At 36.2% G+C, this 14,269-nt stretch overlaps 1 protein-coding gene across 6 annotated transcripts in view; it reads left to right on the forward strand.

Annotated features, from left to right (window-relative positions):
- PDE1A (phosphodiesterase 1A) overlaps positions 1-14,269 on the forward strand; it is a 320,097-nt gene that overhangs the window by 83,958 nt on the left and 221,870 nt on the right. Inside the window, exon 1 of one of the 6 annotated variants that reach the window (XM_055308589.1) lies at positions 1,601-2,029. The exons of the other annotated variants lie outside the window; for them this stretch is intronic. Within the exon in view, the coding sequence (XP_055164564.1) occupies positions 1,977-2,029 (53 nt within the window). The 5' untranslated portion in view covers positions 1,601-1,976. Of the gene's footprint in view, positions 1-1,600; positions 2,030-14,269 lie in introns of those variants that run through there. 6 annotated transcript variants of the gene reach the window in all.

The raw sequence follows: 14,269 nt of genomic DNA on the forward strand, positions 1-14,269 counted from the left end.
AGTTTGCATGTGGATGGTCTCCAGATTTAACTGCAGGGTCACACACGTGTCAGGTTGTGATTGGATGCCTATTGATGGTGACGAGAACACTGATTTAGATGTCATTAAGTATATATATATATATAATATCTACAGAGATACATACAATATAAAATTTCTTTTTATTTATGACTTCTTTACTTAAAGCTTACATAATAAATGTGTATTTTTGGAGTATTGGGCATCATAACTTCTATGCTAATTCCTTTGCAAGAAGCAAAGTAATCATATTGAGAAATAGCATGATAGTACCATTAAAACTGGAAGAGAACATAGAATTCAATTGATGTTATTACTTCATTTTATAAATACAAGAACTGGGGCTCAGATAGGTCAAGAATTTTCCAACAGTGGCCCTGCATTTTCATGATAGACCTAGGACTAGAACCCATTTATTATTTTTAGTTCAATCCTGCCTCAGAATGATTTAAAAAAAAAAAAAAGGTATGGATTAGAACCATGCTCTACAAAATCAGTGATTTCTTTGAAATTCTATTCTTCTTTGTCTTTATGCTAAGAGGAAAATAAAAGGGTGTAATTGCTCCCGTGGAGGTATTTGGAGAGTGCTAAGAACTACAGATTGCAACCATGTAGGTCATATCCTCCTCTGTGTCATTTGACCCTTGTTTGATCATTCGGGAGCATCTCAATTTCCCTGGCCTTTATTTCACGTATATTTTTAAAACATTTTAATCATGCTTTGAAATGGTTTATTTTATTGCATACCAAACTTCTGGCCTGGAATCTCATGCCACTATTGATTGAGTAGGAATTTTGTTAGTGATTCAGATATAAGAATGTCTCCAAAATATGTTACATTAAAATGTGAGGGTTCACCTTATCTCTAACTAGAACTAGAGCTCCTGCAGTGTGAGTCTGTCTTCCAAGTAAAACAGTTTTTAATGTCATTTATTTTCAGCTGTTTACAACTTCCCTCAAATATCTACATTTCTTTCTTTTTATTTTTGAAATTCAAATTTGATCATATAAAATATAAAAACCTTAGGTTCCAAGGAAGTTTGGGGAACTTAAAAAAAAAGTGTGTGTCTATGTATATGTGTGTTTCCATAGCATTTTTTTTTTCCGTGTCTCCAGGTAGTTGGAAAGTCACTCTGGGTACAGACATCTGGTCACAATGTCACACTGATAGAACTGAGCAATTTTTGTTTTTATAACTTTTGTAGCTCTGGCCAGCTTCACATGGGCTTCTAAAGGTTGAAATGATATCTTTGACTTTAACCAAGTGTAGGTTATTGAGTTATATGAGTGCCAAAAACCATGAGTGGCCTCCACAGTCCATCCAGTGTGAATAAAAGCAATATTGTAAAATAATTATAATCTTTTGAAGCAGAGCCAGGCATGCAGCCTGAGCCCATCTTCCTTCGTTAATTTGTATACAGTTCTTCTTTTAAGGGAACAAACTTTCAGAGGGTACTCACATGGGACTGCTGAACCAGCTGTACAACTTTTATTTTGAAGAAAAAAAGTTGAGCCTCAGAACAGGCTGTTTTAAAGACAGGGAGGGACTTAGCTTTTCAGAGCTTGACCAGCATGTGGAAGGAGTGCTCTCATGGCTGCAATAACTCAGGGAGCTCCTACCTGGGTGCCACTAGGGTAGGAAGTTTTCTGTTTGTTTTGTTCTGTTTCCGAGGGTCCTGTGCACTTCTCTTGCCTGTATCAACGTGACTGTTGGTGGTTTTTGCACACCCTGCTCTGTGGGGGAGTGCCCCAACGTGCTTGTCTTATGTGGCCTCTATGGACACACTGTTCAGCTGGCAGAGAGCAGGGAAGTTTTCTCCCAGCACCCAAAAAGAGAAAGAGGAAACTACTTTTTCCTTCTGGGCTCCTTGCAGCACGATAGACCAGGATAAGCTTCTACATTCTCTCCCTGGATTTCTGGAGTGGTTTCCAGGAAGAAGTTAAACTTTTACCTTTAAATGGATGACCATGTCACAATCAGGAAGAAACATCTCCAAAGACCCATCTTTAGGTAAGTAATGCTACATCCCAGTTGGCTCCAGGGCTCTCAGGAAAAATCACTTCTTTCCTCACCCTTAACTTGGGAATTTTGGCACTAAGCTACAGCAAAGCAGTAGAGTGTGTCTCAAGTTTAGCCTCATGCATACCTAAGGAGTCCTTTTATTTTCTATTTTCTGAAACTCTGTGCACAAGCTCTTATCAACTCCTCAAAAGATATTTTAAAAGCAAATTAGCTATTCAAGCACATGAATGACACAGCACTGGAAAAACTTCTAAAACATTATGCAATCCCTCGCTGTTTGCAATGGTTGCACAGCCCTCTAAATTGGAAATACTGTGCTTGGTTATTTCAACTGATTATACTCAGAGATAATGTTTCGGTGCAGCAAATGCTATACCTTTTTGCAGTAATGTGTGAAAAGACAAATGTGAACTTGATGGCTGTACGGTAAAGTATATACCTCTACAGCTCGTTCAGGGGTATCTTTCTGCAGTTTAGGAAACAACAGGGCAACAGGAAAATTAAGTTTTTGTGGTGAAATCTATGGCCAGAAAAAATGTAGATACAGTATAATAAATTGAGCTAAGATTTTATTTTCTATGTGGGGGGGGGGTGGTTACCCTTTCTCTAGAGAACAGCAATTTCTTCATTGACTCTTTAACCCTTGATTCTTAAGTCACTTATGTACTTTAGAATTCAGAATTAGGAATTTAACATTTTAAAGAGGCTAGAAAGTCAACACGATGATTTCTGCCTTGTAAGACAGAAGATTTTTTTTTTTTTGACAGAAGATTTTTTAAAAAGAAGCTGATTACATATACATTTTGGACTTCCCCCAAAATAATGTCCTAAACAAAGCAGAGATATTACATGTTAGCAAAATGAGACATTAAAGTCAAGTTGCAGTCACAGTTGTTGATCTAGAGTTAACTACAGGATAGTAGAAGTTTATGGATGGAATTCCTGGCATTTTGTGATTGTCACATAATGAATAAGAGTGGGCCTCAAGGCATATGTTTTATGTATTGATTAAGTGTTATTATAGTGTTATTAGTAGCTTCTAATAAATATTTTTGTAATGCTTAAAATGCTAGCTCAAATATGTTTCACAACCTTTTTAAAAATAAATCATATTGGGGCGCCTGGGTGGTTCAGTTGGCTAAGTGTCTGCCTTCAGCTCAGGTCATCATCCCAGGGTGCTGGGATGAAGCTCCGAGCCGGCATTGAGCTCCCTGCTGAGCGGGGAGCCTGCTTCTCCTTCTCCTTCTGACCCCCACCCCTGCTTGTGCTCTGTCTCCCTCTCAAATAAATAAATAAATAAATAATCTTTAAAAAAATCATATTTAAATCTACACATGTGGATTTAATATCATAACCTCTGCCTACATTTTATGCAGTAATGGCAATAAATAACCAAAAATCCAAAATGACCGTAGAATGTGTATTCACCTGCCATAATTCCTGTGTAACTAATTTGTATTTTCCCCCAAGTGCATGTATGACTTCAAGAAGATGTGACAGTAACACAGATGATTCCAAACTCAATCCCATTGAGGGCACCATGAGAAGAGGGCACCTGCGGAAATTCAAGAAGGCGAGATTGTGTTGGATAAAGTCAGATCCACTTAGCCAGTAGCATTAGTGTGTTACCCCGTTGGGAAGCTGTTGGATTGAAGCGGGTGGTCTTTCACCACAGCTTTATGGTGAATCCATATCCCTTCTGCTTCATTGTGTGCTGAAGTGCCACTCACGGGGAAATTGAGACTCATCTGTGCTTCAGTTCTTTTTCATGTAAAGTAACTGAGATGCTTTGCCCCCAAAATAGAATACAATTTGGCAAATTCGAATGATTGCCTCATGATCCTAGTGACCTAGAAGAGAAAACATAGCTGCCAAGGAGGACATACTTTCACTTAGGCAACTGTTTCGAGCAAGTGTACAAATAAATGGTCCCTGGCTAAAAACAGGTTATTAAGGCTAGATTTTGGGGTTGGGATTGATTGGTCAGTTGGCACGTTGACAGATGGCTTTGCTTTTATCAGGATATGATTGTCATGAGGAAAAAGGGAGGTGGAGAGTATCTTAATAAAGCATACCAATGAGTAGAAAATTTTGGGTGATTTTTCAGTAAAACACAGCACTGGCTTTCTGGTACCTAGTTGTACTTTTGGGCAAGTTAGGAAGTGGTTTAAGACTGCTTTTGGTATCTTATGCCCTTATTCCATGCCTCACTTCATTTTCTTTTTTGGTCTCCTTTCTCTGGTCCCTTGTCTTCTTGGGCTAGTATTGGACTGTCCACCTCTCACATTGGAACATCTTTCTCAAGCCTGCCTTTCTGGGTCAGAGACCCATGTACCAGACCTTTCCTTCTCAATATGTACTTTTTCACAACCTATTTCTTACAGGGTTTGCAATACTAGTTCTCAATCCACTTGGTAAGCAAATTAGTGCTAGACTGTTTGTGTGTGTCAGTCGCAAATTTGACAGGAGTTTTGTGAAAATAGTATTTTAACTGTTTATAAATAATTCACTTAAAATATTAGTCATTAAGAGAGGTCAGTCCAGGATTTTGGGGGAAATATCTGACATATTGGCACCATTCAAATTTTTATACACAGACTACTTTCTCCTGCAGATGAACCCACAGGTTAAATTCAGTTCACCTGGCCTTGTCTGATTGATTATAAGTCTCCAGAATCTGGGCTACTGCATTGAAGAGGTCAGACATGATAAAGAAAAACACATTTTTTTTTTTAAGAAAAACATATCTTATCTGCCTTCACATGACATATCGTCTAGTATATACCTAGATAACTATGGCACAGGAACATGATGGGTGCCAAAAAGGAGGTGACAAAGTCCTGGGAAATTATAATGAGACAGATATCAATGATGACTAATTCTGACACCTAAGTGAATTGAGAGAGATGAGCAAGATTTTATTTTTTTTAATTTAATTTTTGAAACTGAATAAGCATTGATTTTTAATTAGCATAATCTCCCTAAATTTCAGACAAAAAAGTCATCCATCAAGTGCAAAAAGTTAGTTGAGAGGCTTTAGAGCAGACAGTAGACGTTGAAATTCCATATCCATGGCTGGGTGTGATTCTGGGAACACTGTGAGAAATCTTATGTATTCTTTAGATTTTGCCTCTAAGAATGTCTGTGTCTCCTATGATGGTGATTCTTGAATCATCTCACATAGTAAGGTTAGCAAGTCTATGTTTTAAAAGTCTTTTGTGGGGACACCTGGGGGGCTCAGTGGTTGAGTGTCAACCACTCAAGTCGGGCTCAAGTCGAGATCCCGGGGTCCTGGGATCAAGTCCCACGTCGGGCTCCCCGCATGGAGCCTGCTTCTCCCTCTGCCTGTGTCTCTGCCTCTCTCTGTGTGTCTCTCATGAATAAATACATAAAATCTTTAAAAAAAGTCTTTTGTGAATATTTCAGGTACATATTCTCACACCAGGTCTATGAGGCAAGGAAAAGGCAAAGTGTTGTTTTTTTTTTTTTTTTTTTTTTTTTTTAATGGCCAAGGTGGAAGTTTATATGGTCTCTGTTATGCATATCATGTGGAACTTGGATCAGTGAGTCTGGCCAGTCAGCCCTGAGAATATATAAACGATGCATCTCAAACATACCTCGTCGTTCTGACTGTAAGCATCAGTGCAGTTCAGAATTGTATATAAAAATGATGATTCTCTCTTTATTCAAGAGAAATTCTGTAGGTTTTATGATTTTCCAGGAAGGAAACACTATCACAATATGTATATTAATATATCTTAAATTAATAACACTAAGTTTGTTCCTCAACAAATAGAAAATAAAATTACATAGAACCTTAAAATCCAAGATGTGGATAAACACTTGATATTAAAGACTTCCCATAGAAAAGGGAACTTTTTTTTTTTTTAGACTTTTAAAAACTTCTTTTTCTGTGTAACCACAGAGTTTTATCTCTGGTAATCCTAATCGATCACTTGATAGAAATAGGTTCATCAATTTATTATCCATTTCAAATGAATTATCTTTCTATGACTCCAGTAAAACAGTTGGTGAAGATACTTCCATCTTCTTGCATACTCATATTTTTTAGTGAACTTTCTATATTCTCGTGGGATTAAATAAACATTTAACTTTGATATCAAGAAAAATCTGTTTCTCCTAACAAAGCTACATCAGTGGGAATATTTCTTATCCAAATTTCATTGCCATGAAGTTTAAGTCTGGGTTTCTGTTTTTTGTCTTTTTTTTTTAAGGATTTTATTTATTTATTCATGAGAGACACAGAGACACAGGCAGAAGCATAGGCAGAGGGAGAAGCAGGCTCCGTGCGGGGAGCCCGATGCGGGACCTGATCCCAGGACCCCGGAATCATGATCTGAGCCAAGTCAGACCCTCAACCACTGAGCCACAAACGAAATCATGCAAATAGTTGTTCATCAGCCCCAGATTTGAGAACTGGTCTATGCATCCAGAATTTGAGACATTAAAGTGCAAGTCAGATCGCTGCCAGGCCCTAAGACTAATGAAAATCATGTTGAGATCTTCACAGCATTTAGAACATGCTGTTTCTTCCCTTTATGCCTTTTCAAAAGTCTTATTTTTACAAGTATCTGTTAGCAGAGGAATTCTGAGTGTGCTTTTGGCAGGCACATTCTCTTCACATGGAGATGGAGAAAGCAGGAGGATGAAATAAGAAAGCACAGCAAAAGAAAGGCAGATCCTAATTTTCTTTGTGGACCTAATAGGCATGGTTAGTAACCTATTGCTGTGACTGGTTTTTAAATTTCAAGTTTGTGATCTATGCTTTATTGAAGAATCACATAAAATATCTGTTACATATTTAAAATCATACACCTTTTGGAATGTAATCATTTTTACTTATTTCCACATTTAAGCTCAGTGTATGAACATCAGTGTTACAGCTAAAACAGAAGTTGCTGGTATGCGGGGGCCCGCACTGCATTCAGATTATTACACGTTAATAAGGGAACCCCTGACTGACTGCTTATTTATGGTAGTTTTCTAGGTAAAATATCTAGATAGTATTCAGTTATTCAGATATTTCAAACCCATATCCTTCAGTGTTTTGGGAACAACAAAAAGCCTGAACAAATATAAAATACAAAGTCACTTCAGAATTTAAAGAAATTGTAATACATTTGTGGACATTGGGATTTTTGTCTTGTAAATATTTAAGTATTTATGATATTCTGTGATTTGATCCACTTTTTAACACCTCCCTCTCACCAGAAACACATATTGTAGACAGGAATACATTTAGCACAAGTCATCAGAGTGAAAAGTAATTACATAGAAAAAAATTAAGTGTGAGCTGATGAAGTAGTATAATATGTAAAATATCATTTTTATGTGATGAATTTCCTCATAGGAAAAAGCTCCATGTAAATGGAATCCAAAATATAATAAAGTTCTGTATTTATGAAAATGTTTTAACAGTTTTTGGCTCTAAGACAAAAGTAATTATGATTTTTTTTTAAGAATTTTCCTGCAATGGTTACATAGTTACATACTGGAATTTTAGTTTCATTGTTTTTTTTTTTTTTAAATAAATGATGATGTTTATGTGACAGTTAATTGACTGAACAAAACAGTTGTGTTTAAGTTATTCTCTCCTTGCTGTGAAAGTGAAAAATACTTCTGGAAAATAGGCATAGTGAAATGAATTTAATGTTTATGATGCTATCAGGCGCAATGTTAGTTAATAGACGAACAATTATATTTATAACAGACGTGTCCATTAAAAATTAGTTTTTCATCATTTAGGCCAGGATGTTATTGCTGCTGGTCAGAGGTCTTTGTATGACTTATAAGGGAAGGAACAGACTCAAACTGATCTTTAAAATGTACTACAAAGATCAAAGCAAAATAGCAAACACCTATGAATGTAAGACATAGGGTGATGTTTATCATGCAAAAGTTATCAGACATAACTGTGCCTTTTTTTTCCAGCTGTGATAAAAGTAACTAATTTTTAAGTGGTCATCACAAATATATAAGCTGTAATTTGTCATACACTTTAAAGTCAAGCAGTAAGTAATTTACTCCTGGTGGTATTATTTCATCCACAAATAAACAAATTTATTTCCAATAAACTTACCATCACCAGCAGCAGTAAGTAGCAGCAGTAGGTAGTAATGCTAATATTAAGAGCTGCTGCTTACTGAAATCCTAAGTGTATTTTTCATCATTTACAAGCCTATAAGTCCTTAAATTAGTAATAAATCCACAATTAATGATTCTGAGTATAGATCCAGGAATAGATGATAGATTAAAACAAAAGGAAATGTCTCTCTCTCAGGAATTACACAAATCTTGTTTTCTAAGCCAGAGAAGCTTGGTGATAATTGTGTTTATCTTGGACATTGGCATGAAGTAGAAATGGCTTTTGTAGTGTTTGAAATGAGGAAAATCAAGGTAATGAAGGTAAAATGATTTATTGGATAATTTAATGGTTTTATACCATCTGGAAACTTATATATTTGGAATGATCAGTCTGTTACATATAGTGTTTAGGTAAAAAGCAATGAAAAAGAGTAAGATTAAGGTGATCCCTAGGTTTGTAGAGATTGAATGAGTTTAAGGAGGCCTGCAGTACTTATAAACCCTATCTCTCCAGTTCTGTGACTGGATATGACATAATTTTGATAGTTAGTTCTCATGGGAAAGCTTCTGTTTATTTATGTATTTGATTAAAGCCACTTGGACATGAGCTCTAATTGAGGAAAATCCAACATTTCCTGAATTGGAGCTGCTGCAAGTGAATAGGGCAAGTCACGGTGCATTTGAAGAACGGAAAATAAAACTATCAAATTTGTTATCTTCACAATATCCCAAGCCTGCTCTATTAAAGCTATATTTTTTGTTATGGGGAAACACTAATTTTGAGTCAAATTGGTGATCATTTTTAGTGTTTTGGACACTTCCAGCCTTTAACATGTCATTTTTAGAAGAGTTGTTTGTTTAAAGAGCTATTTAAATATTAATTCTAAATGTATTAATCAGTTGTTTATAGGCATTGAATGTCAATGGCCTTTATAATTAAAATCACCACTTCAACTTTAAAAATATTAATACTTAATTTGACATTTTCAAAGTTCAAAGAGCTTGGAACAAATTATAGAGACCAACGTAATGAAAAACAGCATGTCTGTAGCTTTAACATACAAACGTGGCAATTTTTGAGTTCTAATTGAGGAAGAAAAGGAAAATCCCATTAGATCAAAGTCATTTTAATTAATTAATTATATCATTAAATTAAAATTTGGGTGAAAGCAGGGACCTGTGACAATCTGTGGCCACCTGTTTGTTAGCTATCTCCTTCCTCTAATGAAGATTCCAAATGCTTAACGCTCTTCCAGTGGTGATTGTCGTTGTGAAATAACATGAAACAGAAAAAAAGAGACTCTTGCCAATTCTGTGCCCACTAATTAAGCATGTGCTGCTCAGTTCAGCTACATCTAATTTTTTCCTGACTCTGAGATCCTATGTCATTTTATCTGGATTTCTTGTACTGCACATATCACTTCAGTCTATTATAATTACTCGAGTAAGATCAACCCTTCTAAAATTTTTTTAAGATTTCTGAGGCTGAATCAATATTGAATACACTTGTGTATTTCCCATAACTTTTGATAGAATGTGTGACACAAGTAAGTACTTACATAGTCTTCAAGAAGACTAAGTCAGTATTGTAAATACTGTAAATAGGAGGTATTGGGAACTATGTAGATGGGAAATGAAACCATTTAGTTTCACATTATTAAAAACAGTGCACGACTGGGAGGCCTGGGTGGCTCAGTTGGTTGGATGTCACTCCAGGTTTTGACTTAGGTCGTGATCTTATGGGTCGTGGGATGGGCCCCAAGAGGCCTGAGATTGGCTCCACACTTAGCCAGCAGTGAGTCTGCTTGAAAGATTCCCTCCCTCTGCCTCCTCCCACTCAGGCACGCCACACGCGCTCTCTCTCCCTTTCTCTAAAATCAATCAATCAATCAATATTTATTTAAAAAAAAGTAGTGAAGGACTCAAAATCCAGCTACAGACTGCTAGCTGGTGACCCTTGAAATGAATGAATGATAGGTGGAATAATTTGTTTAGTTAGGTATACATAATGGTAATCCATTTGCAGAGTGAATGGTGGCCAGTAAGTCTTGGGTTAAAATTCTGGCAGCCCTATTACAGAGGATTACTAGAGGGATGGGTATTTTTTTCTTGTTTCCACTACCAGTTAAAATGAGAAAACCAAACTCTACAACACACTTGTGCTGATTATATACAGATTATATACTGATATATACAGATACTGTATATACAGATTATATAATTTTGTAGCATTAGAGGAAAAGAGTAAGAAACATATTTGTTGAACGAATAAAATGCATTCCTGTTAGCCCCAACTTGAATTATTCCAGAATCGGTGAATTCACTGCCTTTAGCCCATTCCTCCTTTGAACAACCGTGACTTGTTAGAAAAGTACTTTCTTAAATGGAAATCTGTTTTTCAATCAATACAAACTTTTTTTCTTTCTTAGCACAACTAAGAATGAGAAGGATCCAAACTGTCTTTCACAGGACAGCCTTTCAAATGCTGAAGACGATTGTATTAGCAATTGCTGTTTATAAATTTCCTTAAAACATAGTCATTGCTGTTTACAAATCTCCCTAAAACATAGTGGCTTAAAACAATGAGTCTACAGATCAGCTGCCTGGTTCTGTCGTCCCAGTGGACTTTCTCATGCATCTGTGGCCAGATCATAGGTTTGGGGTGAACTGGCTGGCTAGGAAGACCTTGGTTACATGACTTGAGTTTCTTCCATGTGTCTCTCATATCCCTCCAGCAGGCCAGCCTGGATATTTTCTCACGGTAATCTCAGGAATCCATTGAGGAAGCAGAAACTCACAAATATTTTTTTTCAAGGCTCTGACTGAGTCTGAAATAAGTCAAGTTCCTTCTATCCCATTGGAAAAATCAAAAAGTCACATGGCCAAACCCAGAATTGGCAAATGTGGCAAATGTAATTGAGTCAATTAATGGAATTAATGCTCTCTGAAAACTCTTATGCTTTTTCTGATTCTTCTTTCCTTTATTCCATCCACAGTCCATCTTCATTCAGCCAATGAAGAGATAGCATATAATCTGAATTTTTATTTCATGTTTTGAAGTTTTCTGAGACCAGTGAGGATAGGAAAGCAAAATAGTGAAGTCCTATTGACTCTCATGTGACTAATGAGTCAAATATTGCTCACCTGACTCCAGAGTTACAGCGTGCCTGAGATTCCTGGTTAAAAAAAAGTTTTAAAAAGTTAAACATTAAAGAAATTTCACTAATTTCTTAAAACATGAGCTATTAAGCCCATAATAATGGCCTATCTTTTCTCAGTTCCTTTTTGAGAATTGATTTTTACTAAGTGTCATGCTAACAGGCTTGAGACAATTCATTGTTTTAATACAAACTGAATATAATTAATTTTCGGCAATTCAATACCAATTCCACTAAAACTGTGGCATGGAAAGGAGGCATTGTAAATCCCGAAATTAAAAAAATAAATAAATCCTGAAATAAAATAATGCCGCCTTATGCATTTTGAACCATATGTGAATCTCATCCATAATGTGTATTCTCTAGGGATTTATGATATTTTAAAAAAATATTTATTCTTTATAGTGTAGATTTATGACACTATTTTCTATTACTGAACCCTTCTGAATACCACTATAACAAGTAGATGTTTTCACAAAAGCCAAATTACTTAGTTCTTCTTTTAAATCAGTGATTCAGAAAATAAATGTGTTTGCTATTGACATTAGAATTGTAGCTTACAAAACAGAACAAAACAAAAACAAAACAAACTTCTGAAGCTCTTAGATATGCTTTGGTAGGTCAGGGAGTAGAAAGCTTTGATATATGTATTTCCACATGCTCCCAGTTTATGTTGATTCATAGCTGGATTTGGGAGCCACTTAATGATATAATTTACATGAATAGGAATGGAAAAACAGAGTAGTTTGGAAGACGTTTTTTTGTTTTTGTTTTTGTTTTAAGATTTTATTTATTCATGGGAGACACAGAGAGAGAATGGCAGAGACATAGGCAGAGGGAGAAGCAGGCTCTATGCAGGGAGCCTGCTGTGGGACTTGATCCCAGGACTCCAGGATCACACCCTGAGCCAAAGGCAGATGCTCAACCGCTGAGCCACCCAGGCATCCCTGGAAAACATTTTGATAAGATTAGCATCATTATTGGAAATAGAAGCCAAAGTTTTCTTTTAGTGTTTTTTTTTTAAGATTTATTTTTATTTATTTATTTGAGAGAGAGAGAGAGAATATTGGTTGGGGGTTGGGGGGCAGAGGGAGAGGGAAAGAGAAACCCAAGCAGACTTTGTACTCAATGTAGAGCCAGTCCTAGGGCTTGATCTTATGACTCCAAGATCATACTTGAGGTGAAATCAAGAGTCTGATGCTTAACCAACTGGGTCACCCAGGCACCCCTTTTCTTTTAGTTTTTTATTAAAAAATGTCTATGGGTACAAGCGACCTATGAAAATGAAGGGTGTTACGCTGCTTCTCTAAATATCTTAAACCATTTTTTAGAATGTAGGTTTAAAAAGTACAAACTACCATGAACTCCAAATCAATGGTTTTCAACATTGCCTGTATCTTAACAATCACTGAGAAATTTTCTTTTTTTTTTTAATTTTTATTTATTTATGATAGTCACAGAGAGAGAGAGAGAGAGAGAGAGAGGCAGAGACAGAAGCAGGCTCCATGCACCAGGAGCCTGACGTGGGATTCGATCCCAGGTCTCCAGGATTGTGTCCTGGGCCAAAGGCAGGCGCCAAACCGCTGCGCCACCCAGGGATCCCACTGAGAAATTTTCTAATTCAAACACCCAAGTTGTATCTCAGACCTATGTATCTCCTGGATGAGACCCAGGAATCAGTGTTTTTTAAAAACTCTTTAGATATCTCTAATATGCAGCCAAGTTTGAGAACTACTGTCCTAAAGTGAAGCACATTTGAAGTACCGAGACAAGGAGAAACATTGAAGGTTGAACATTGAAGGTTCGTTCGATTTTGATGGGCAAGTAGAAGAAGAGAAGGATACAAGAAGGTCGTATAACTTGAGTAGAGGCATGGGACTGCACAAGTGCTTGAAATGTTTGGGAGAGTTTTGGCCATACGGAGAATTCCTCATTAGCCAGCACAGAGCTGAGCTTTGGCACAGGGAACAATACACGGCTCTAAGTGGTTAGGACTAGTGAGTCAAGGTCCATACTCCATTTATTTTGTGAATTTGTGTTGCCCCCCCATCTGGTTCGTTGTTAAAACTGACAAATCTGATGAACTGAACTCCTAAACTTCTGAGCTCAGTGTTTCCAAAATGCTGTTTCATCACAGAACACCATTCCCTGAAAATACTCTGAACAAAAGCATGGAATATGTTTGAGAAATACTGCCTGTCACACTCTCCTCTTAGAAATTTATAAGGCCTATTAGATTTTTTTGCAGTAAAATTTAAGTTTCTTTACTCCATTATTTTCCCAAATATATTCTATTGATATATAAGGCTTATTAGTAGCTCCAGGTATTAGTGTTCTAAGGTACACATTTCTGTTTCTCTAAGTTTTCCCAAAATATATCTCCCTTTATTTTTCTGAGATTCACTTTACTTCAGCTAGTCCTTTTTCTTCCTTTATTGCTTTCCTTGCTTATGTTTTCCAGAAGATAGTCTGATCCCAAGAAGCTTCCCCATAGTTAATATTTTTCATCTACTCTTAGAGAAGCCAGGGAAACAAAGTTGCCTACTTGAGAGAATAGTTAATGTTCAATTACATAACTGCAATGATGTGAGTTTAAAAATGGAAGAAGAAATATTTTGAAAAGATTGAAAAATGATGAACAATATCACATTATTGAAACAGCTGAGGGTAAATTAAGAAATAACAGATGGGAGTTATCTGTGGATTATCACACCCAGGTATTATGTACACACAAGTTTGGCAGCATTTTACCTAGCCTTGTGCCTTTTTCCTCATTTCTTTCTGAAGAGAGTTTTTTTAAAAGCATTGCTTTTAAATTCACACTTAGCAAAAAGCAGATGATACAAAATCTGCAAATAATACCATTTTGAATAATGATGGCTTATGTTTGTATAGAATCCCATAATAAGAATTTTGAAAACCATTTTTTAACATCTTTTATAGTATTTGTCCATACAATATCCTT

The sequence above is a fragment of the Nyctereutes procyonoides genome, unplaced genomic scaffold (assembly GCF_905146905.1).
Source record: "Nyctereutes procyonoides isolate TBG_1078 unplaced genomic scaffold, NYPRO_anot_genome, whole genome shotgun sequence".
In the NCBI taxonomy this organism is placed as follows: domain Eukaryota; kingdom Metazoa; phylum Chordata; class Mammalia; order Carnivora; family Canidae; genus Nyctereutes; species Nyctereutes procyonoides.